This window comes from Zingiber officinale, chromosome 5A (genome assembly GCF_018446385.1).
Source record: "Zingiber officinale cultivar Zhangliang chromosome 5A, Zo_v1.1, whole genome shotgun sequence".
Classification (NCBI taxonomy): Eukaryota; Viridiplantae; Streptophyta; class Magnoliopsida; order Zingiberales; family Zingiberaceae; genus Zingiber; species Zingiber officinale.
In genome coordinates, this window is record NC_055994.1 from 44,362,035 (window position 1) to 44,387,968 (window position 25,934).

Consider the following 25,934-nt stretch of genomic DNA (forward strand, 5'->3'; position numbering starts at 1 on the left):
TTGTGTTATATATACATGATAAAATATAGAAATGGACTAAGTTCTGGGCATAAAATAAGTGTTTTAGGATGTATTTAGTGCTAAATTTTTTTCACTAAATTATTATAAATCATTGTCTATTACAAATTTATGAAGAATCTTATTTTCATAGATTTGTAATGAAAATAGATTCATCGTCAAATCTACGATGAAAATCATTTTCATTACAAATCTACTAATTCATAAAAGCTTTCAGCAAATGAATTGAAGAGGAGTATTATTGAAAAATAATAGGCACATACATTTAACTAAAAAACATTGATGACTACATAGCGACGCTAGGAGCCCAGAAACGGTGTCGGCGTGCCACCAGGCGACGCTAGGGGAACCCATTTTGAGTTGAGTTGGTTGTGTTGGGACCCAAACTGTGAACGCAGCGCTGCGCAACGTAAATTGCCGCAGGAACAAGCGAATGACTTGCGCTCCGCCACCCATCTCGCCTCCTGCTTTTACTCTTTCCTTTCCCCTCTCTCTCCCTCCCTCTCTCTCTCTCCAATCGGCCCAGGGGAAAAAAAGAAGAGGCTCTCCTCGATTTCCAAACCCTAGCTTTCCTTTCCACCTCTGGCGCTTCACCGAATTAACAAACTGTTTTCAGATCTCACGATCCCCTCCGACTCCGTTTCGCGGCCATCTTTTGGATCTGCACGGGAGCTTCTAGGGAGGTGCTCTGCTCTCAACCTGTAATGTCCGATTCGGCGCCAGATCTCAGGATGGAGTTTCATTCGCCGGCGGTCCGCCCGAGACATGTGCAGGTCGGTTCACCATGAACTTTTTGTTATGTCAATTGGAATGCAGCAGAAAATTTGTTCCTTTTTTTGTGGTTTTGTTTGTTTTCGGTTTCACAAACTATGTTTCGAGAAGAAAAGGCCTTTAAGTTGGCGTATTTCTTGCGATCTAGAGATTCTCTTCCTCGATCCGTGTTCAGTGAGGGATGAGGCTGATTTCGTGACAGGTATTGTTAACGGCAGTGGGTTATTTTACTTGAAATTTGTATTTTTGATCGAGGCATGAGATGCAGGAAGTGTTAATATTGAGCGCTGGTGATGATCTGATCTTTCTATTTCATTGCTGCTTGCCCCTTTTTTAAATACCTTTTGACGTCAGCTCCATTTGGATGAATTGCTTATTTGGTTTAAACTCAATTTGTTCTTGATTTGTGACCAGGTGCTTCCTTCTGATTAGTAAGCAATTAATTTGAGTGATCGTTTCATTGTGTGTGAAGAAAAATACCACTACGTGTTGGATAACGTAGCCAAAATTCTATTGTGGCATAAGTGGACATGACCGTTGTGTGTGAAGAGCAGGGTTTTCTCTGAGCAAGTGTTGTATACTTGGTATAAGCATTTGGCTATCCAACTTGTGTCTTCAAATTCAAACGTTGGATGGGTGTACATGACATCATCCCAACTCTTGTTTTCGCCTTCTCATGGTGCAGATTGTGCAAGACAAGTGCCCCCACCATCTCCAACCTTCAGTTCTTGTTTCTTCCTTTGCACATCTAAATCTTTGGCAACTCCAATTTTGAGGATCACAAGAAACATTCTTTGAATCCAGTTGATGAAATAGAAGCCATATCATTTGAAGACAGTAGTTTTTATCAAAAATAAATAAATGATGATAATTTCAACCTGAACAAGGACCTGCTTGTGTGGCCAGAATCTCAGTTTGTTCAGCAGGCAGTGCTGGAATGCCCTCATCAAGCCGGAAAACAATTGGTTTCTGGGGGTCTGATGGAGCTTCAAACCTTTACGCCATCCCTAGAAATTTCATCTTGTACCAAACAAGAGAACACAGAAAAATCTCACCACATCACCCAAAAAGGCATATGTCTAGATCAACCATTTCCGGATGAAGATAACTCCAGGTTGGTATATATCAATGACCCAAGGAGGACAAACCACAAATATGAGTTCTCGGGAAATGAGATACGGACTAGCAAATATACTGTAGTTACTTTCCTGCCAAAGAATTTGTTCATCCAGTTCCACAGACTAGCTTATATTTATTTCCTTGTTATTGCTGGGCTAAATCAACTTCCTCCACTAGCTGTCTTTGGGAGAACCGTCTCTCTTTTCCCTTTGCTGTTTGTGCTGTTTGTGACTGCTATAAAAGATGGTTATGAAGATTGGCGGAGACATAGATCTGACAGGAAAGAAAACAATCGAGAAGCTTTAGTTCTTCAATGTGGTAATTTTGTCCCCAAAAAATGGAAGAAGATATGTGTTGGAGAGGTGGTAAAAATAAATGCTGATGAGTCCATACCTTGTGACATGGTTTTGTTGGGAACTAGTGATCCCAATGGAATAGCTTATATCCAGACTATGAATTTAGATGGTGAATCAAATCTAAAGACGAGATATGCTCGGCAAGAAACTATTTCTATGGTCGTGGAAGATACTTTTACAGGCCTAATCCGATGTGAGCATCCTAATCGTAATATTTATGAATTTACAGCAAATATGGAGTTCAGTGGGAAGATAATACCCCTTGGTCAGTCCAACATTGTTTTGCGTGGTTGCCAGCTAAAAAATATAGAGTGGATCATTGGAGTTGTGGTATATGCTGGCCAGGAAACAAAAGCAATGATGAATAGCACAGCATCACCATCAAAGAGGAGCAGACTGGAAAGCTACATGAACAGGGAGACACTTTGGCTTTCAGTTTTTCTTTTTGTCATGTGTGCAGTTGTAGCAACTGGCATGGGACTTTGGCTTGTACGACACCTTCACCAGCTTGATACCTTACCATATTACAGGAGAAAGTATTTCACAAATGGTCCTGATAATGGCAAAGAATATAAATATTATGGTATTGCTATGGAGGTTTTCTTCTCATTTTTGAGCTCTGTTATTGTGTTCCAAATCATGATACCGATATCCTTGTACATCACGATGGAACTAGTTCGGTTGGGGCAGTCATATTTCATGATCGAGGATAGGCACATGTATGATATTGCTTCAAATACAAGGTTCCAGTGCAGATCCTTAAATATAAATGAAGATCTGGGACAAATACGATACATATTCTCAGACAAGACTGGTACTTTGACTCAGAATAAAATGGAATTTAGAAGAGCAAGTGTGTATGGAAAGGATTATGGAAACTCACACCAAAACAATGTTACAACATTTGAAACAATTTCTGAAGGTATGATTATGTGGTTTGTCTCACTAGCTGATCTACTTCTTTACTTTGTTACTGATTGGTATAACTTTTCTATCTTCATGATTGATTGATTTGATGAAGTATTGCATAAACTGCCCGTTTGACCTGATCCAACATTCTATGCTGATGAAGAAGTATGCCTACTAATAATCATGGTTATTAAAATCAACTCATCCTTGTCCAGATTGATTCTGTGGATTGAGATAAGTTGGACAATATGTCATCTGCATGAAATGCACTTGAAGTTTAAGGTCTATAGAACATTAAATAAAATGGTACAATTTAACTAGAATTGTTTTAAATCAGCCAAGGTTTATTGAGATTGCCAAAAAACTGAGGGAACCAATCAATTGTGACTGGGCAAGGTAAAACAAATACAAAAATTGATTAGGTATACTTGTAATTGTGACATCGGGTTTATTGTAGAACTTTGTTACAGTCGATGGTGTTGTGACTACTGGTGTTGCAATACTTCAAGGAGAGGTCATAGTTTTGTGCCTATGTAGGGCAAAATCAGTCATGATCTGCTTGTGTGAGGCGGATCTGTTTGATCTTGACTAACAATTAGGGAAATTGTAGTGTCACTCTCTTGGTTACTGTTATTTCTCCATCTATAATTATGACAGGTCTCTTGATGAACAGTTACTGTGATAACTTCAAATGTCCTAGGTCCAAATTAACTTTTAAACCAGAGTACCAGACCTCAAATATACCGAGTTGAGATCCAATTCAATCTTAATTTCCAATTAAATTCACATTAAATTTATATTTTTTCTACATCAAATCAATTCAATTTATTTTGGGTTGAATATTAATAAACCCCAACACAAATTAACCGAAATAATTCCATGTCATGATTATCTAATTCAATTATACAAATAACAAAACATTCTCTAAATGCATGTATATTAGTATTCTACTATAGTTTATAAATTTTACAGTGAGTTTGATTTTATAGATTCTGTTATTTATTGCTAGTATTTTAGTAATAAATGTATTGGTTTTTGATGAAGATAAATATGCAAGGTTCCTAGTTCTTGAACATCTTTTGTTGTCTCATAGCTTTATTTTTGTATATTAATTTTTTTTCCTACTGATTCCAATTAGAGATCCACTTTGGTTTTCTAGCTGTTGGATTGTGATTTTGACACTATTTGATAACCATGTTAATAATTCCCATGTTCTTAGATGGGATATTGATAAGGCTACAATGTTTGTGCTCAAAGTGTCAAGTATTGTCACATAACATTGTTTTTCTTTGTCAATTATGATTTATGTTGAGAATCTGTATCCATCTGTTGAACCAGATAAGGTATCATTTCAACAAGTTTTTTTTTATTGCCACCCATTGCTTGCCATGCTCTTTAATCTTTATACATTTGAATTTGACAGAAATTTACTTGCCACATCAGCTTATTGTTTTAGAATTCCCTTGAATTATTAGGTTAAGGTTTATTTTGAATATTATTAGAACATGAGTCTTTTACTTGGGCTCGTTGATCTTCATACAAGTAAATTTAACAGAAATTTACTTGGTTAATCATCAACTCATGGATTTATAATTCCTTTGAATTTTTGGATTATGCCTGTTTTTAATACTAGTAGAATCTTTGCTTCCCTAATATATATGATTTTGATATATTCTTTTTTTTTATAAAGACATCTGATAATGTGATTAATTGGTCTGATTTTGTATCGAACATTTCATATACGAAAAGAAAATTCTGCTCTAGTGTTGCTGGATTGAAAAATGTCACGGATCATGATAGTTTCTACATTGTTTGTGGTGAGTGGCCAGTTAGTGATCTATGATAATAAGTTTTGAATATTCAAGTTGATTTTAGATTTGAAAAATAAAAATTTCTATGTATTATTCATTTAGATACTTGTAGGACCAGTTTCATGCATGTTAGCTTGTGAGAACTGAGTGGTCTATTAATATTGTGGCTATCTTATGTGTATTTCAATGCAGGAGAGTTAGAAGAACCAACTAAGCAATCAGAAATCAATGTGGACTCTGAACTACTTGCACTACTTCAGAGAGGCATAGAAGGAGAGGAAAGGATTGCTGCTCATGATTTTTTTCTTACCTTATCAGCCTGTAACACAGTTATCCCTATGGGAAAGAAATATTCATCTCCTAATTCTGACAACAAGGCGGTAGAGGCAGGAGCAATTGATTATCAGGGTGAATCACCTGATGAGCAAGCTTTGGTTATTGCTGCTTCTGCTTATGGATACGCTCTTCTCGAGCGAACCACTGGCCATGTGGTTGTTAATATCAATGGGAAGAAGACCAGGTATTTACTAATTTATTTTGATCCTTTCTTATAGCAAGTTATGTATCATTGGGAAGCTTGGAGTTTGCTTGTCACTCTGCTACTTCTCTGTGTTAGGTATTGTGTATTAGAATTAAAAGTATGGCACTGATATTTCTGTTTAATCTATTGTTCAAATTTTTTTCCTACGCCAGGTTGGATGTTCTCGGTCTGCATGAATTTGATAGTGTCCGGAAAAGAATGTCTGTTGTAATTAGATTTCCCAACAGCAGTGTGAAAGTTCTTGTGAAGGGCGCTGACAGTTCAATGCTTGGTATTTTAGACGTAGAAGATAGTAGGAATACCAAAGTTAAACAACCAACAGAAAATCATTTAGTTGATTATTCATCACATGGTTTGAGAACTCTGGTCATTGCTGCTAGGGATTTAAATGATGCTGAATTTTCCGAATGGCAAGCAAGATATGAAGAGGCTAGCACTTCACTAACAGAGAGATCAACAAAGCTACGCCAAGCAGCTTCTCTAATTGAGAAAAAGCTAATTCTTCTTGGGGCTACTGCTATTGAGGACAAACTGCAAGATGGTGTACCTGAAACCATAGAATCTCTTCGGCAAGCTGGAATAAAAGTCTGGGTTCTTACTGGGGATAAACAGGAAACTGCAATCTCAATAGGCCTCTCATGCAAACTTTTGACTCTTGATATGCATCAAATTATCATAAATGGTTCATCAGAAGATGAATGCAGATTCCTCTTAGCCAATGCAAAAGCTAAGTATGGAATAAAATCAGAGCAAAGTAGAGATGGAACACTGAAGTCAAAGAAGAAATATGATTATGATATTGTTGATTGCAATGATGAGAAAAGAACTCATGGTATTTTAATAACTGAAACCGGAAAACAGGACCCCAGATATTCTGGATTTACAGATAATGAGTTGAGACTTTCATGCGAAAAGTATGCAGTTTCTGATGATATTCCATTGGCACTGATTATAGATGGAAATAGTCTAGTTTACATATTGGAGAAAGATCTTGAGACACAGGTGCTATTCTTGATTTGCTTATGTATTTTCTATATCTGATGTAGAGGTGTCCAATCTATTCAAACCAAACTGAACTGTGTGTCGTTTTCTACAATCAAAACTAAAGGGAACTGAAATGTTTTTGGTTTATTTCAGTTTGATTTGTCAAAATTTCTTTGCATTCAATAAAATCACAGAAGCTAACTTATATTTATGCTATTCAAACCTGAATCTACTTGAACTCAGCACTAAAGCTGTAGATTATTTATTATTATTTTTGTTTCAAATGAAATATTTGACATCGCTGGCTGTAATATTGCATATGCTGGCTATATCAAAGGAGTTCTAATGCAATATATCCCCCTTTTACTTTCTCAGCTTTTTGATTTGGCAACTTCCTGTAGAGTCGTTCTTTGCTGTCGAGTTGCCCCTCTGCAGAAAGCTGGAATAGTAGATCTGATTAAAAGCAGGACTAGTGACATGACTCTTGCTATTGGTGATGGTAAGTTAGTAACTTATGCATGATTTTATGTGATTGTGTTGCACTTTTGTAATCATCCTGAAGCAATGATGCTGTGCGTTTAAAGATGCATACTCTTTGATGAAAACTATTGGTGGACTATGTGCATCTAATTTTCATTTTTTTTAAAATAGAGGCCTTGTTGTTCTGCATTTGAAAATTCACTAATTAGGGAATAAAGCCAAACTTATACCACTATAATACCTTAAGCATGGAAAATGACTGACACTTTTGATCTTTAAGGAAATCCAATTGAATACACTAAACTGTTTATGATTTTGTTGTCTTTGATGTAGTACAAGAATACTCTAACACCAAGTTGATGCAGAACTAAATCACAAACCATAGAAAATTGGGATGAAATTGATCAAGCACAAGATAACAATCTCACACATAAAAGCTGACCTTATATTAATGGAAGAGTAATTTTATTAATCGAAAGCTGATGATTATGAAATAAAGACAACTTTTATTGACTATGCCATCCAAATTAGGAAAGCAATATCTTTAAATGGGAAAACTAATAATTCCATTAAATTACTACCAATTTAAAAGATAGTTTTACAAAATAAAAAATTGCAAACTAAAATGGAACAATTACCAAATAACTCAAAAATCAGAATTCAAAATTCAGAAGTTATTCATTTTCTTGTTTACATTACCTAGTGATGTATCCTAGCATTTTACTAAAGGAATATCCAGAGCCAAAAGTAAAGGGACACCATCTTAGAAAAGCCGAGTGGGAAATGCATTAGTTTGCAAGTATAACAAAAAGGGTAACCCGAATGAACATATCCCAATAGCTACCACAGTCATATCTTCATTGGTGCCTTCACTTCGACACTATACAAAGTAATACTCTGTGTATGTGCAAATTCCATCACGATTGCCAGCACTAGAAGTCCAAAAATGCACAGTGATCAAGTGGATTGGTTTTATAATCCTATCGTCACTACCAATGAGCCATTTCAAAATTCAAAACTCATTATCATATTATTAGCATTTCCATTGTTATGTTCATAGTTGTTTCTTCTTAAATTATGGTTTAATTCTCATCCATCATCTCTCTCTCTCTCTCTCTCTCTCTCTCTATTTATAGTATAAAGCAGCCATCAATAACTATACACATACTCATTTTATACGAGCATTACAAAAATATCAATTTATCCAAATTTGCTATCATAAAATGCATGAACAAGGGAGGGTTGATGAAGAATCTAATAAAATGTAATTCTCTTAGATTGTGCTATTTGACTGGTGAACTAACCAAGTTTCTACCCTAGGTCTCCCTAACATTTTAACCAAAGACAAATAGAAATGGGGTTTAGCCTTTAGCATGCTTTGACTACAAGGAAAATTTTGAATATTGTGAGTGGACCAATCTTTTTCTTATGTATGGTTTGGTATCTCTCTATTAGAGACTTTTTGAGGGAATCAATTCTGTAGGTGACTATAATGCCTAATGTCCTGAAATTTCCAGCAAATGATACTGTTAAAAACACCATAGAAAAGCTCTTGGAAACTCACTTGTATCTTTACTTCTGTTTTATTTAGGTTAAACTGTCCATCTCTTCCTCAAGTCACTTGTATCATCTGTTCTAAGGCCCTTCAAGTGAGGCCATTTGAATCAATGGCTGATAATTGTTATAACAACAACACAACAACAACAACAACAACAAAGCCTTAATTCAACTAAGTGAGTTCTGTTATATGAATTCTTTTACGTCATTGGGCTCGATCCCCTACTATATTCTCAGTTATATCTAAATGAATTTTATTTTGTTAAATCATTGTTAGCCAAATCTTCTTTGGTCTTTTTTTAAGAATAATCTGCATAATTGTTGTTGGAAAATTTCCCTTAGTGCAAGTGTTTTTCCCATCAACTTCAACAACCGTCCCGAACACATGCTCTCAATAGGTCCTCTAAGGTCTTAGCGGGGTGACTAAGCCATCTCTTTAAAGGTGAAAAGATGACACAATGGGTTGACCCTTTGTATTACTAAAACATGAACTGACTTGGTCAATCAGTCCCAAAGACCCAAATGGGGAGTTGTGCCAGCCCATTTGATTCTAGGTCCAATTATGAAATCCATAGATGCTCTTACATCCATTCAAGTTACGATGATTGATAATCCTCCTGCTCATATCTTGATTGCTTATGATGGATGTAGACAATTTGTTTCTGGGTGCACTTGCGAGACATGCTCCTAAAGTCACCATAATTTTATACCATGGCACTTCTGTCATGTGAGGAAATGGAAGCCAAGTCTGTGGTGGAGTTTGAAATGATTCCTGAGAGATCAAACACTTCCGCTTTCTTCTTGGGATGAAACAACACTGGTTATCTGGATAGTAGTTCAGTGTCCACTGGTTTGAGGCTTTCTGTTATGCTGCTGGGATGAAGTCATTTTGCCTTTGCTTTCCCCAAATAATGTCGGTCGTAGTGGCTTTAATTTCCATGGCCACGATTATAGTTTGCTGATAGCCAATAACTTAAGCAGATAATAAAGAATCCTGAATAATTAAATCTAGGTATGAAACAAAGGAGCTTACTTGTTATGCTATGTTGCCATCAGTTCTGGGAAAAAGTCTATGATATATTTAGCCAACATTTTTGAGAGCCTTGCTTGATGTGAATGAACTCCTGTTGTGTATTGATAAATGTTCTCCTTAATATTTTTCCTAAAAAGAGTCCTAAAATGCCACCTAGGATATGCACATTTGGATCACTTTCATCATGGCCCACATCATCTTCCACAAGGCTTTAACAACTTTGTTGAAATAGTTAGTGGCAAAATTGTCCTTTTCATCTTTCAATACTAAGAGGACTTAAAAATATCTTTTATACTGTTGAGTGAGTTTTGGGCCTTCCATGGGTTAGAGTGCTTATAAACATAGATTGAAATACCGTTCTGTGATGCTCGACAAAGACGGTTTTTACCGTTCCGATGGCGGAGCGAAATCGGCACCGAAGCGCGACAATTTTGCGTGATGCACGTGCGTGTTTTGAGGGTCAGAAGGTGAGGCATCCCAGAGGCATTGCGGGACGCTTCCGGAGACGCCGAAGTGTCCTGTGACGCTTCCGGGGGCGCCGGGTGATGCCATCAGAGGAGTTGCACGCGAGTTTTAGGGTTCTTGTTCACCGAATAAAATGCGTCGGAAGTGTTCCGCAATTGGCGATGCTGCCGGAGTAGTGCGTGCGCTTTAGGGTTATGCTCATCGAATAAAATAAAATTTGATTTAATTAATTAAAACAATTCCCAATTTAAGTGTGATACCTAGAGAGACTTTTCAAACCCTAATTAAATTATCCCAATAAAATATATATAAAAATATTTAAAATTTTTAAAAACCAATAAATTTTATTAATTAATAACCTGAATTTGTTTACTATTTTAAATTTTATTTAAAAATTCAAAAAGTTCTAAATTATTTAAAAAAATCTATTTTTTTTAAAAATATATATTTTTTAAAAAATTCTAATAAATCAAATTTATATTTTGATAATTCTTTTATCTTGTTTTACTGTTTTAATGTTTAATGATATTATATTTATTTTACTATTTAAATTATATATTATTTAAATTAATAATTAATTAAATGAATAAATAATTAATTTATATAATTATTATATATAAAATATTATTTTTGTAATAATTTATATAATTATGATTATTTAATTTAGAGAACCAATACTTTTTCACACTACTCCATTTGGTATTAGTAAGGTAATATATTATGATGTATCAATTTTAATTTGAATTATTGATATATCAATTTTCTTTAAAAAAATATATTTAATTATTTTTTTAACAATATTAAGTTGTTCAATAATGGAAAACTTATATAAAATTAATATACAACTGATTTTTAAATTATACACCATAAATTTATTTATCTAATAATTACTATATATAATAATATAAATTAAAAAAAAAATACCAAAATCGTATCGGCACAGCACGATACGATACCGAAATTGTGTCGTTCCCGTCTGGGATTGAAACCTCGGCACGGGTCAAGATTTTAAACCTTGCTTATAAATACTCTAAATTTAATTGCAAATACATGAACTTTAGAAATTAGTATTCTTAAATAGGGTTCATGAGTGGTGGTGCCACAACTACAGGAATAGGAATGAACGATTCGACTGACTGGTGGTGCCACAAGTGCAGGAATAAGAATTACTAACTCGACTCTGATTTTATTTTTCATAATAATTGGTCCTTGTTAGGACATATGAGGTTGAGATGGTCGAATGCTAGAGAGTAGATGAATAGCAATCATTCCTCCAAATGTGATTCTAATAGTAAATTTCTCTTGCTAATTCTTAGCAGGATCATAACAAATTAGTGTAGCGGAATAAATATAAACACAACTGCAAGCTTACCACAATTGCTAACATGTTTTACAACTCCTAAGGCTTATACTCTACAACATATAATCCATTGGTGGATAACTTCGAGAAGGCCATTATTTTTTTCCTTTTCAATCAACTACTAGAGGGGAGAAACCTCTTTCAACAAATGTTACAAGAATTACAAAGAGGAAAGCCAAGGGATACAAGAGCTATCTAATAGGGTTTAATCGATTCTCTTTTACCAACTTTCAAGCTTTCATCGAGTCCCATTTATATAACCTTCAAACCTTCATTTTCACTTGTGTTAAATTGATCTATCATCGATTAGTCAATTGGAAGCACTCGTTAGTTTATTGATGAACAATAGTTGTTGAGACATCATACTATTATACACAACTAAGTTCTTCCTCCCTTCTCGTTGTTGCATCAATTGATTGTTCGTGACAACAACAATAACAATCAATCCTAATTCTACTAGATGAGGTTGACTATATAGATCCTTTTACGGCATTGGACTCTATTCCCTATTATATTATCATCTATATTTAAATAAAATTTATCTTGTTTTATCATTGTTAACCAAGCCTTATGATAAGTTAATTAATATAGTTGACTGCCTAGTTAATTGTGCTATGAACACAAATATTATATTTGTTGGCTCCTCAACACAAGTCAATTACCTAGTTACTTAGCTCTCACGGCTCCTTAGCACAATTTAGTTTCGGTAACTAGAACTTGACTCTAATATTCCTAATGATCGAGTCTCGCACCAAAGTTGATTTTTACCCTTGCCCTATGTATATAGGTCACTCAACTCTCACATCTTGATTACGTTCCTAGGCCATCTCATGTTAGGTTGCTCATCCCTCGGATGCATTCGAGCTCTTGGCTCTTTCACGTGCCATCCTTTACACTTCACCTACGTAGTTATGTTTATCAACTGTCATCAATGTTCCATCGATGCTCCTCGTCTTGTATTCCCTTGGATGCTTCGCATCCTTCTTTGATCTCTATGGAGCTCGAGCCACCAAGCTACCAACTTGGCTGCGCCAAGTCATGTTCCAAATCTGCTCTAACACTACGTTAGTGCTTTTGTCTTGTATTTCTTCGGTTGCCTCATGCAACTTTCTTTGGTTGCCTCATGCAACTTTCTTCAATCTCTACAGATTTCCAAGCTACTGAGTGTGTAGATTTAGATGTGCCTAGTCATCATCAGCATAATCTTGACCTTGTTGAATCATGAGCTCTCCAACCTCTATGTGTGGTCCAGCAAGTCTCTACACACTTAAACACTCATATCTATCACACAAGGCAATGCTTAAATCCTTTGTGCAAACATTAAAACTGAAGGTTACACTAGACAACTCGGGGCACGATTGCACTCAAGGTTGCATTAATGTATTGAGAAACAGTTGCTCTCCCAAATAGTTTAGACCAACACCATCATTACAACAATGAGTATGGGGCTTAATCGCCAACCTTGATGATGTCGTCCACCATTCATTGTAACTCCAACACTTGACTTTGCCTAAAAAAGGCTTAACAAGGAGGTGACTATACAAACTTCAAGGAGAAAAGTAATTATGTTTTTAGAATAATATTGACTCAAAATATGTAATTCTATGAAAGCAAAAATTAACATGACTGCAAAAACATAATAAAACCATCAATAAACACGTCGACTTGAATATAAGAATATTAATTGAATTTTGATGTCTCAAGTGCACCCTTTCCCTTTGCTCTTTGCTATGTGTTGATCATTAGAAAAGTAGCAAAATGCCAAATAATGCAAGTTACTTATCTAATTCTTTTGTATCTACTTATTTATAACAAGAGATATAATACAGGAAAATGTTTGTTAATGCTTAAAAATGAGCATGAAACTATTTTCACTTACATAGTAAGTAGAAAGAAAATTGCTCATAAAGTTTTAAATGCATTTCAAGAAGGAAATAGACAAATGAAAGTCTTAAGTATGAAATGTCCAAAAGTTCCAATAGCAAATATGTCTTAAAGCATCTAGTAAATCTAGAAGCAAAAACAAAAGCTACATCATCTTGGAAAAGCCAAGGAAATGCAGCATATGTAAGGATAATAAAAAAGGCAACATAAATCAGCATATTCCAGTAGCAACCTTGTTAGATCTCCATATTATAGTCATATTAGATCACCATATCCTTGTGAGTTTTTCCTTATGCTCAAATGCTGGTATGATTGTTGCAATACAGGTAGTAGAAAAATACATATTCACCAGCGACTGATTAGATGTGTTGTTGGAAAAATGTTTGCTTATCTGTTAACAAGCCTACTTGAGGTTCAAACTGGTCATTATATTATTGGCACCACCACTTAGGTTGTTGTCATTGTTTTCTCATCCTAATGGTCTTTTCTGATTCATCAACTAATTATATAGGAAACATATGGAAAAATATATACACACCAAAAATCTATCACCAATAATATTGCAATGACAGTAGATGCTTACTCATTTTATGGGTGAGGATTATAAAAGTAACAATTTATCCAGTAATTCAAGTCTTCTATAATTATATGATCAACAAGGGAAGATTATTAAAGAATCTAATAAAATTTGATTCAACTTGAGCAATTTAGGAATAAAAGATCAAGGATTATTTTCTTTGATTGTGGTTTTCTGTCATTGTGACCTAATGAAAGTTTCTACCCTAGCCAAAGACAAATAGAAAAGGGGTTTCAACCGTTAGCATGTCTTGACTGCAAGAAAATATTCAATAGTATAAGGTGGAACAATCTTTTTCTAATATATGGGCTACTAGCTCTATATTAGAGACATTTTGAGAGTACCACATTCATTTGCAACCATAAGGCTTTTTCAGTCCCGACAGTAATTGGAACACTAGAAAACACCATGAAAAAGCTCTTCAAAGCTCTGCCAAACTCCTTACCTATCACTTCCCTTAAGGTTACACCATCTATCTCATTGTCAAATCATACCTCGAAAATATAAAAGATTTTTTGTTTAATTTCATATAAAGACACAAACTGGATTGTCATTGAATAAGCAAGTTAAGAGGTTAAGGGCTTCAAACAAATATTACATAAATTGTGTCCTAGGTCACCATGGAGGAAAGTGTCACAATACAATGCGAGTACCGAACAACAAAGGGATGAAGATCCCATCTCAATATGAAGTTTGCAGCTGATGTGATGCTTTTGAGAACCCTAAATGATTGTAGTCCAGTAAGTGCAAGAAGGCAAAACTAAAGAAAATGTCAAGGTAAGAGAAGTAAGAAGAGGCCTTATGACTAAATAGCTTACCCACAAAAGGAGCGTTTTCTCCATGTCAGAAGTTTGCAGACAAAATCGAATAGAAGGTGCTATGCAATGCCATACACACTTATTCTAATCATTTGGTTGCACATATGCAAGACCGACTCAACCCCTAACAAGTCCAAGAGGGAATAAAAGAGATACGATCAAACATCTCTCACAGAAAGGTCATGGTTCATTAGAGCTCACCAATTGAGGCTGCTGCCAGTGCACATGTGAAAATCTGCGCGCTAGATGCTACTGCCTCTGTGAGTTGTCGCTTGGCATGGAGGTGAAGCACAAGAAAATAAGAAGTATCTGGAGGAAGAGGCGGAAGCTAGCTTTGCTGATGAGGTACAGATGGATCTTATGAGAGCTAAATGAAGAGGGCTGCTTAACCATGATAACTACTTGAGATCATGGGCTCGGGAAGGAAGGGAAGCAAGCACGAAGGTGGAATGAATCACATGATTTGTGCTATAGTTGCAAATAATGCTCACATTCAAGCTGGCAGAGAGGATGCTACCAGAGAAGGAAAGAACCACGTGATCTGTGCTGTTGTTGCAAAAAAGATAGCCCATATTTGGGTTGGCATTAGGGATGTTGGAGATCTTGAAGTGGAGGGGCAAACAACTTTTGAATCCCAAGCTAGGAGTTACAATCTGCAATGTTCGCAAGTAAAGGCTATGAACTAGAGGAGAGGGAAGGAGAGTAAGGGTTTAAGTTTGTGGATTGGGTTAATGGGTTCATGTGTTTGTTATTGGCTCTGGGTTTTAAGGATATAACAGCTCTAACACAAGATATCATGGTTGATCTAAAAAACTTCAACACGAGAGAAAGTTATGATTCTATTCATAGGGTGATCTGAGTGTATGATAACCTTGTATTTTCCAAACCAATGTTTTCTCCCTTATGGCCATGTCCTTTTCACTGCAAAGGGGAATAAGAAAACTTGCATGCAGAAGGAACCATCATCCAGAAAAAAAAAGTTTGCCGAGCTACGGAATAGTATTTAACTTGAAAATAATTCATATGGATGTTGCAATGCTAGTTGTAATTGCTCACACTCAATTTCCACAACACTGATTTTCCTTCATTTCTAGTATAGCCATCATAGTTTTAGTTAAATTTGATTTGTGTTCTAATACTTGAAAGAAAGCAGAATACTATTGTATAACATTTTTTTTTTTTTCAAGATTTGTAAATCTTTTGCTAACACTACTTTGCAGGGGCAAATGATGTTTCAATGATCCAAATGGCTGATGTTGGTATTGGGATCTGTGGCCAGGAAGGCCGTCAGGCAGTCATGGCTTCAGATTTTGCTATGGGGCAGTTTCGTTTTCTGAAAAGATTGCTCCTTGTACATGGTCACTGGAATTATCAGCGAATTGGCTATTTAGTTCTTTACAACTTCTATCGCAATGCTGTATTTGTCTTAATGCTGTTTTGGTAAGTATGGCACTGATACCCTGTCATAGTCTGTTAGCATTATGGTTTAATTTTAATGAGTTATGTTTGTTGGCTATATAATAATTCTAATGAGTTATGTTCGTTGGCTATATAGTAATTTTAATGAGTTATGTTCGTTGGTTGTATGGTAATTTTAATGAGTTATGTTCTTTGGCTATATAGTTTTACTAAAATTGAAAGTTGGTTGATTGCCATCTTAGTGTTTGGGATCATGATTTTCATTTTAGAGTTATGAGGTGGTATGATAAATCTAATCCCCCCCACTACCACTAAACTCATAATTTTGTGCCTACTGTTGGATTTTTCGGGCCGCGAAAACCCCGAATCACCCATGCCACTGGATCTCGTGCGAAGAAAAACTTTCGAAAATACGAGTACGAGTTTTAAACTTTGATCTACGGTAGATCTACAAAGGAAAAACATTTTATATCTTCGATGCGTGCCCTTCGCAATCTCGCAAGTCCAAGGTACGCCGGATCTCAAAGTTGTCAATGTAGACAACTCTCTAGTGATATCCACACGAACAAGATGTGTTCTCTAACACTCAAGGATGGAGAAGAGAGCACCCCAAGTGTACTAGCACTTTCTAGGGCTCTCGGATGGGATTGGAAAGAAAAATAGAGAAGATGAAATACAAGAACACTCTTCTTCTTCTTCTATGTGACAATCACTCTATTTTTCTTTCATGAAACTCAAAACCACTCACCTTGTTTCTTCCTTGAAACTCACGGCCAAGAAAGAGGAGAGGGAGAAGAGAATGGCTAGAGGAAGGAGATGAAATGAATGAGACTCATGAATGAAAATTCATTCCCCCTCATTCACTTGTGTGGCCGGCCACATGAGTAACTCCCACTCATTTAATGTGGCCGGCCACATTAATGGGAATGGAGGCTTGTAACCTCCATGATGTGGCATACCATGATGATGTGGAGCATCATCATTGGTCCACATCTTGCCATCTCACTAATGATGTGGCAATTAGTCAAGTCAAACTTGACTCTTCCTCTTCCTCTCAAGTCAAGTCAAACTTGACCAAATCTCTTCCATGGTTGATCTAATCTAACCATTTGATTCAAGCCAACTTAATATAATGAATCTAATTCATTAAATTAAGTTGATTTAATGAGTCATAATCTAAATTAGACTCATTGAATACATGAATCAACTTAAGTCCAACTCAATTATCCCAATTAGGATTACTCTTAATCCAATTTGATTCATCAAATGAATCTAATCCTCTTGGTTCATCATATGAACCTAATCTCCATCCACTTGTTCTTTGTGTGTGATCCAATAGGTTCTTGTAACGTTGGCAATGCCCCTAAACTCATTTAGAAGCATAAGTAATGAGCGGTATCTAGCAATACATTATTACTACCCAAGTTACAAGAATGTTGAGATCCAACATCACCTTGTGACTACTAATTGTGACTCCTCACAATATATGACAAGTGTCCTTCTATCCTAGACATCTAGATTGATCAATGTGAGGCATAGACCGTGTCATCCTCTGACCAATCTAAATCTTGAACTCCAAGTAGACTCACTCGATCAAATGAGCTCAACATCTCATGTTGACTCATTTGGGCATGGCCATGCACTTCGTGGTCTAACTCTATCAAGAATACCGATGTCGCTCCCGTCATATGGGAGGGATAGATCTCATCTACATCACTCACATCCCTCCGCATAATTCGTTATATACCCAGTAATCGCCTTTATAGTCCACCCAATTACGGGTGACGTTTGACGAAACCAAAGTACATAACTCCTTATGTAGGGAACCATGGTGACTTCAGGTCTAAGGACCAATAGTCATACTAATAGTCACATGAGAAAGTATATGACACTCATATAACGATCCATGATACTTTCTCATGGCGGGTCATTCAGTATACATTCTCCAATGCATACCCATGTGTCAACTTGATATCTCCATATCCATGACTTGTGAGATCAAGTCATCGAGTTGACCTACATGCTAGTCTTATTGCATTAACATTGTCCCTGAATGTTAATACTCGACTAGGAATGGTTTAGAGTAGTGTTCCCTATATCATCTCACTATCGATTCAACCAATCGATTGATATAGGTAAGAACCTTCTACTCAAGGACGTTATTATACTTTAGTTTATTTGGCACCAATACAAGTAAGTATAATAACCAAACAAATGCCTTTATTTTTATAGAATATGATACAACAAGTCCAAAATACAACCATCAAATGATTGGCTCTAGGGCTCTAGCTAACACCTACCACCAAGTCCAACCATCAAAACAGAAAAAACTTCATCCCCAGTTTGGAACCATGCTGTTTGTCAGTTGGTGACAACACATGGAGTGGATCAGCATGTTTGCTGACCTTTTTTTTCAAAAGGACTGGGGAGCAATGACTGATCAAGCAACAGTAATGGTGATTTCAGAAGACAAAGGAGAAGGCTGAAGGGTGGTGAAGAAGACATCAGAGAAGAGCCAATTCCGGGGAAGAGTTGGTGAACATGCTTTGATGTGTGCCTTGCTTCCCTGATGTGTGGGTGCAAAGGGATAAATCTTTTGTCTGTGTTGTTCAGCATGGCATAACTCAACATTTTAATCCATGCACTACCATAGTCTTTCAGATTTTTATGTCCTTGGTCTGTGTTTGCTGATGCCAGTGCAGTTTAAGTATTCTCTCTTATTTTCAGGAACTAACAAATCTAGCATTTGACAATACGTTATGAAATGAAAAGTTTTCAATTCTCCAAGCATGATGGAATGCATACCCATGGCTATTTACTATCTAATTTTTGAATGATTTTTTTCCTTGACAATTTTATGATTGATTGAGGAAGAGATATCAACCTGCCAAATTTACCATTCAAACAAATAAACAACTGTTCATAGCTTGTGGTCAGTTCCAGCAAATATAAAATTAGATCTCTTACTAAAGTTGTTGTTGTGTGACCCATAGTTTGTAGAATCGCGATCCTACGCAGGATCGATTTAGGGTCAGGATCAGATCGGTCAGGATCGGATCGTAGAATCGTACGATCCTACCAAAAACCCTTAAAATTTTATTATACATGATTAATAATTGGAAAAAATACCTAAAAAACTCATTTACATATAAATAAATAACTAATTTTGTATATATATATACAATTATTTACACTCAACACATCAAATTACATTACTACATGTACAAATTTAAATTAACTTGTAATTCAACTATCATTCTCGCATAGTAATAATATTTATATTTTCATATCATAAAATGAAAGAATATAAAATTTCTATTAACACAATAATAATAACACATATAATGTCAAAAATATTTCCTTGATTTATAAGATAATTCAATTTAAATGTCAACAAAGCATCTAATGTATATAACAAAAGCTGTTGAATCCTTTGATTCAAATATGAATGCCGGAAATAATCTTCTAAAGACTGGTTGATGCCATACAATACTAGACAATATACATCCAAAAACTTATTATTTTGAGAAAAATAAATGACAGAATATTATTGATAAAAAACTAACTCAAAAATAATTAAACATATATTTAAATAATTTAAAACTCTAATAAGATGAAAAAAAGATAATGGTTAAGGATAAACTTTGAAATTTATTAAAGATCTCTGAACGAGCTTTAATTTGATATATTATAGGCCCCGTGGTTCAATCCGAGTCAAAAGTTATGACCTCTCAAAGCTTCCACCGATCCTGCTCCGATTCTGCTCCGATCCTGCTCCGATTCTACCGATCCTACCGATCCTGCTGCGATCCTACTGCAAAAACGATTCTGCACGATCCTGGATCGATTTTGGGTTTCCGGATCGTAGGATCGTACGATCCTACGATCCGGATCGCGATTTTGCAAACTATGGTGTGACCTAAAGGTCATGGGTTCGAATTTTGAAAACAACCTCTTGCAAAAATCAGGGTAAGACTGCGTACAATGGATCCTTCCCCAGGACCCTGCACGGCGAGATTTTGTGTACCGGGCTACCCTATTTTTAATCCTCTTACTAGTTTCATATTTCTGACCTATGTTGTCACTTTTGTATATTTAGAACATGTCTGTTTCTCCTGTGCAATTATTAATTTTCTGTCCTTATTTTGGTGAGTTTGTCTCCCATGTTAAGGATTTTTTCCTCATTTGTTTTTCTGCCAATGATGAATAGGATTATGAATTTTTCTAGATTGAGATATGGTATTTTGATTTTGAAACCCATTGTTTTCTCTTCCTTATAGTGAAATCAGTCCGGGTGTTTTTTTTTAATAATTATGATTGTGGAAAGATATTCACTATGGAACATATTAGCCTTTTCTTTTTCTACCTTTATTTAAATGGGTCATCAATCAATTTCGCAACTTGCTTATGGCATAGGTTTGCTCTGCAGTTTATTGCATTTGTGTTACACTGCTTACCAATGATACAATTTCTTAAAATAAAATAGTTAATGTTATTTCAGTTTGATGCTTATCATCTTAGAATAATAATAATATTTATTATTATTATTATTATTTTGATCAAGTCAAAACTGAGAATGAATCTGTATACAATTTATGTTAATTCAATTTGTTTGTGAACAAAGAAATAATATTCTATATGCTGGTAATGGCTTAAAATATATACAGTTGGAACCCAACTTCAATATTATTTACTATCTGGTTATTTGTTTGAAGCTATTTTAAAATATTCTCATACCAATGTGCACAGGATTTTCCTTCCTGGGTTTTGATACTGGTATATTCACTAAAGATTTTAGCCTAGATTATGCATCCATCTTAAGCTGAACCAAGGATAATATATATTTTGTAGGAGAGTATTTGATTGAAAAATCAATTCCCAGCATGAACATAAAAACATCATTGTCTGAAAGCATGTGTCCTATAAATTCTTTAGTAAACTATGCAAAAGTATTCTGACATTTGTTTCTTGCATCTTAATTTATTCCATCCTATGACTTTTTGATATGGTAGGTACTTAGCTAGTGAAAGGTCATATGTATCACAGTTTTCTATTCGATATGCTTTCTAGTTAACAGATTATGTGTATCTGGATGTTAGGAATCTTCAATATCTACTTTGCTGTGTACCCCCCTTCTTACTAGGATATTTTCTAATGCTTGATAGGATATTTTCTAGTTAACAAATTATGTGGTATCCCTCTTAATCTTAATTTATATTTCCCACATCTCCATTACTTATGTCAGAACTAATTGTTGCATGATCATTCCAGCTCTGTCAAATGTATAGCTAAGGTTGTTGCTTGAGGTCGAATGAGTGGGCTTGGACAAGTCTAATGGTCAACTTTAATTGTCAGCAAGGCTTAGACAAAAATATAAAAGTTCATTAACTTGATTTAATAACTCATTCTTCTGATTATGTATTTAAAATGCTTATACATTTAGGTTGAGGTTCATCATTTCAAATTTATTTGATAGTCTATGTTTATTTTTTTGAAAAAATAAACTTAATGGACAAGCTCGATGACTAATTTTCTCTTCAGTGCTAACAGTGTGGAGAATTCGGAGGCATACTTTTATGTCAAAGTCTGATGCACACTAAGCCTGGTTGTTTCAGATTCCAATTTTCTTTAGTTAACTAATTCCTTATTCTATTTGATAAGATCTAAATGCCCAACGATAGATTATCACATTCCATTACTTAAGAATCATATATTATCCCAAATTTTGTGTTTTTTTGCATTGGTGGATAAACTTATGAACATGGTGAGTATATGGAAAAACACATGCCACATTTGGTATTTTTTTTAGGGAATTCTTGTCTCGAATTGTTCATTCAAGAGTGGTAGCATTGATTGGGTTTGCTTCTCTTTATATATCATCCAACATGTTTTTTGTTCAATGATGTCAACTGTAGTACTTTAATCTGTCATTTTCTAATATTGCATTGTTCCTTTCTTTTCCCATATTTAAGTTAAAAACTCATTTAGCCATCAACATTAATTTCCCAAAATTATGTGCTTTCAGTACACTTCCTGACATACTTTTGTTACAGGTATGTCTTATGTGCTGCATTTTCAAGTATATCTGCTGTGACTGATTGGAGTAGTGTATTTTATTCTGTCATCTATACATCTGTCCCTACAGTTGTGGTTGGTATTATGGACAAAGACTTGAGCCACAAAACTATCCTTCATTATCCAAAACTTTATGGAGCAGGATATAGACAAGAGAGCTATAACCTACACCTATTCTGGATCACAATGTTTGATACGTTATGGCAAAGTCTTGTTCTTTTTTATGTACCACTCTTCACATACCGAAACAGTTCAATTGACATATGGAGTATGGGCAGTTTGTGGACTATCTCTGTTGTTATCCTTGTGAATGTTCACCTGGCTATGGACATTAGACGATGGGTGTTGATTACTCATCTTGCTACATGGGGTTCTATAGTGATTACCTATATGTGCATGCTGATAATAGATTCCATTCCAATTTTCCCAAATTATTGGTTTGCATTTCTTTCTTACTCTTTCAAATTGAATTGACTCAGTATTTATTTATAACTCGTTGTATCAACTATTTCAGGACAATATATCGCTTAGCAAGTTCAAGAACTTACTGGCTCACTATTCTCCTTACAATGATTTTGGCATTGCTTCCTCGCTTTCTCTGCATTGTGATCCATCAGATTTTTTGGCCTTCTGACATTCAAATAGCCAGGGAAGCTGAGATTTTAAGAAAGACATATGACCAAGTAGGTTTGAAGCTCTGATCATGTTATGAATGGACAAGTATAGCTAAAATTTCAATAGACTTTACCTTCTCAAATTTGAATTGGAACATAATGTAGCTTCTACACTGCTTGTTGCTAATTGCTTCCTTGGTATGCTCAAGTATTGCTTTTCTCATGCTCTCGTGGATAATATAGTTTTGTTTTAATATAGGTTTGCATCACTCTTATTGAACATTGAATCTAAGGGGACAGAAGTACCTCTTTTAGTTTATTTTGGTTGTCTTCATAAAGATTTAGACCACTTTCTGGGGGATTTTGACATTATAAACATCTCAATCAGGCTTGCAGTAAACTGTGATGTATTCTTTTAGATGCTGTCTATTTATAGTTTCTTCTTACTAACACATTTATGTTTGTTATGATGTTTTTGTTTCTTTTTGAGGATATTGCTTCTCATGATCCTTGTTAAAATTGGTTACACTTAGCATGATGATTTTTCTATCCTCTTAACCTTGACAGTCTTAAGACACATCATAAAATACTTCAGTATGATTTCAACTGTTTGTGGATCTACACCTTAAATGGGTAGCTTATTAGGGCAAAATCTTCATTAAGCTTTTTGTGCTAGAGCAAACCTTCTCAAAGCTTCCCCATGTTTAGTAATGAGAAGGGATTTTTTACAAACTTCCTTCTATGCGTTAGTTCATTAAATTCATTGTCCATATGTAGATTATTATTGGTTATTTAGTATTCTAACTCTGCAATTCCTGCTGTGTGTAATTTAAGCCGTTTGGCCAAAATATTCACAATTTCAATCCCTGTTTGGAACCAAATGAAAACTATAGTTTCTTGAAAAACGACTGGTTCTTGATTTGAATTGATTTCTATTGTGTTCTGTACATGCTAGAATTTCTATAAATTCTATCTTATATCTTATATGAACAACCACCCTTGTAGAAATGTAGTATAATTAGTTTGTACTTGTATGTTTTAAGTGTTGCAATTTCTTATTCGCTTGTGTTCCTTTTTGAGAAAGGGGAAAAGTCAACTGGAAATGCTATTTTACTGGACATTATACCAACGTTAAAGAAATGAGATTTCATTGAGCCAGCTATATTATCCAAAATTACTCTTTGTTGACGGGGCTATTTCTGTATCTTCACTAGAGATGCTGGTTATAGTTTCTCATCTATACTATTTCTTCTTGATCTACTGATTTTTTATTGTGAACAAAGTTTATTTTTCTATTAATAAATTGAATTTTATGTTTTCGGCCAAACAAGTATAATTGTTTTTGTGCAACAACATTCTCATTTTTATGACTGTCTAGAGTTCAAATTATTCCAGTTAAGAACTCGGTCTTCTTAGATAATTGTTTCTACTCAGTGATGCATATAACTGGTATAATCTTTTATTTTCTATGGGAGTGCAACTTCTGCCACAATTTAGAATCTAATACTCCGTACAAATTTCTGACAGGCACGTTTTAAAAGTACAAGGTTTTAGTATGATTGGAAGAGTAGCTAAGGCAACATGATCTCAAGCCTACGACTTGGTTTCCATACTTGGGTGGCTACTGAAGAAATGACACATGTGGCACATGTACATAATGTATTTGATTATGGCTAATATCATTTGGCCTCAAAAGAAACTAGGTGATAAATAGTACATAGCTGTGAGAGTATTACATATTTTCTAACCCCCTTTCTTTGTCTTTTCTTTCTTTTTTGTTTTCATTTTCAGGAAATGTATTTAATTTTAACACAAACATAACTCTAGCTCTCGAGTTCTCTTTTGTGGTGTAGCAGTGAAGCAGATATATACATACAATGTCTAAGGTAGAATAATAAGTAGGACTCAGTTGTATATAATTAACTTATTTGATATCTTAAGGTAAAAAAATATGACCTAGTTCTAAGGTAGAATACTCAATGGGAAATAGAGAGGATTTAAGAATGAGATATTTTACAATTAGAAATGAAAATTACCATTGATCACCTGTTAGTTTCATAGCTATATCAATTAAGTTGGACATTATCTAGTTTTTTTTTTCTGTTCTTTCTGCTCTTACCCGTCACAATGTGCATGTGTAAAGCTAATTATTATTTATTTGTCAGTAGTCAACAAAAGTTGTGATTAGTCGATCAAAGAAAAATTTCTCGTAGTTTCAATGTTGGCTGGTCGATTAGGATTCCTAATTAGTTCGATAAAATGACATTTTTAGACGTTCAAAGTTTTCTTTGAGTAACCAAACTTTAAATTTCTGACTTGTCTACGAACATTTATGATAGAACAAAATTTGTCAGTTAATTTTTCTAACAATAATTTTCTAATTCAAATAAATGTTATAAATTTTGTTATGAATTTAAATAATTAAAGTTTATCGGTAAAGTATAAGTGTTTTGACAATTCTAATTTAGTAATTCGAATTGTTTGATTTTTTTTATCGTTTGAAAACTATAAAATTTTATTTATGAATCAGGTAATGTTTTGAATTAACTAAAGGACATAATTTCACAAACTAAAGTGATTAATTTTCTCCTTTATACATCATTCATTAAGGATGATAATTTTATCTGAATCTATGGAGGATTTGATATTCTATTCGAATGGAAGAGAGAATGAGATAGTATTAATATATGATATTTGACCTAAATACTTGATATATATAGATATATATTAAAGGTTTTTTTTTTAAAAAAATTTTATTAATTTTGTTAATATTAGCAGGAGCTTATATAAATGTTTAATTAATTTTTTAATTATATATATACTTTTAATATGATATTAATTTTTATATATTTTTATTGATAATAGTTGGATAGAAAGAAAAAAAATTATAAATATAGAAGATATCCGATTTTTTAATGGGTATCAGTATACTCATTAGATATTTATTCTATACCCGATGGGTATGAGATAGAGGATATAAAATCTAATCCGAACTTAACCCATTATCATTCTTATCACTCATCACTCAAGCTACATAAACATCGACCAAATCTAAAACCTCTTTAATATGGGTTTAATCCTCTTGTTCCATTAATATGGGATTATTTGAAAGTCCTCAGTCTTTATCCATGATTCCTGTCTTT

General features: G+C 34.5%; 1 protein-coding gene across 2 annotated transcripts; it reads left to right on the forward strand.

The window, feature by feature from the left end:
* The first annotated feature begins 457 nt into the window (after positions 1-457).
* Positions 458-24,634, forward strand: LOC121980465 (phospholipid-transporting ATPase 1-like). 2 transcript variants are annotated; one of them, XM_042532512.1, is made up of 9 exons: positions 459-791; positions 1,204-3,186; positions 5,177-5,504; positions 5,678-6,527; positions 6,885-7,008; positions 15,904-16,123; positions 22,156-22,614; positions 22,692-22,860; positions 24,319-24,634. In XM_042532512.1, exons 2-9 carry the CDS (start codon positions 1,770-1,772, stop codon positions 24,343-24,345), a joined length of 3,594 nt encoding a protein of 1,197 aa, XP_042388446.1. In that variant the 5' UTR covers positions 459-791; positions 1,204-1,769; the 3' UTR covers positions 24,346-24,634. The 2 variants fall into 2 exon arrangements, with proteins under 2 accessions (XP_042388447.1, XP_042388446.1); XM_042532513.1 differs by lacking the exon at positions 22,156-22,614 and having other exon boundaries at positions 458-791.
* The last annotated feature ends 1,300 nt before the right edge of the window (positions 24,635-25,934 follow it).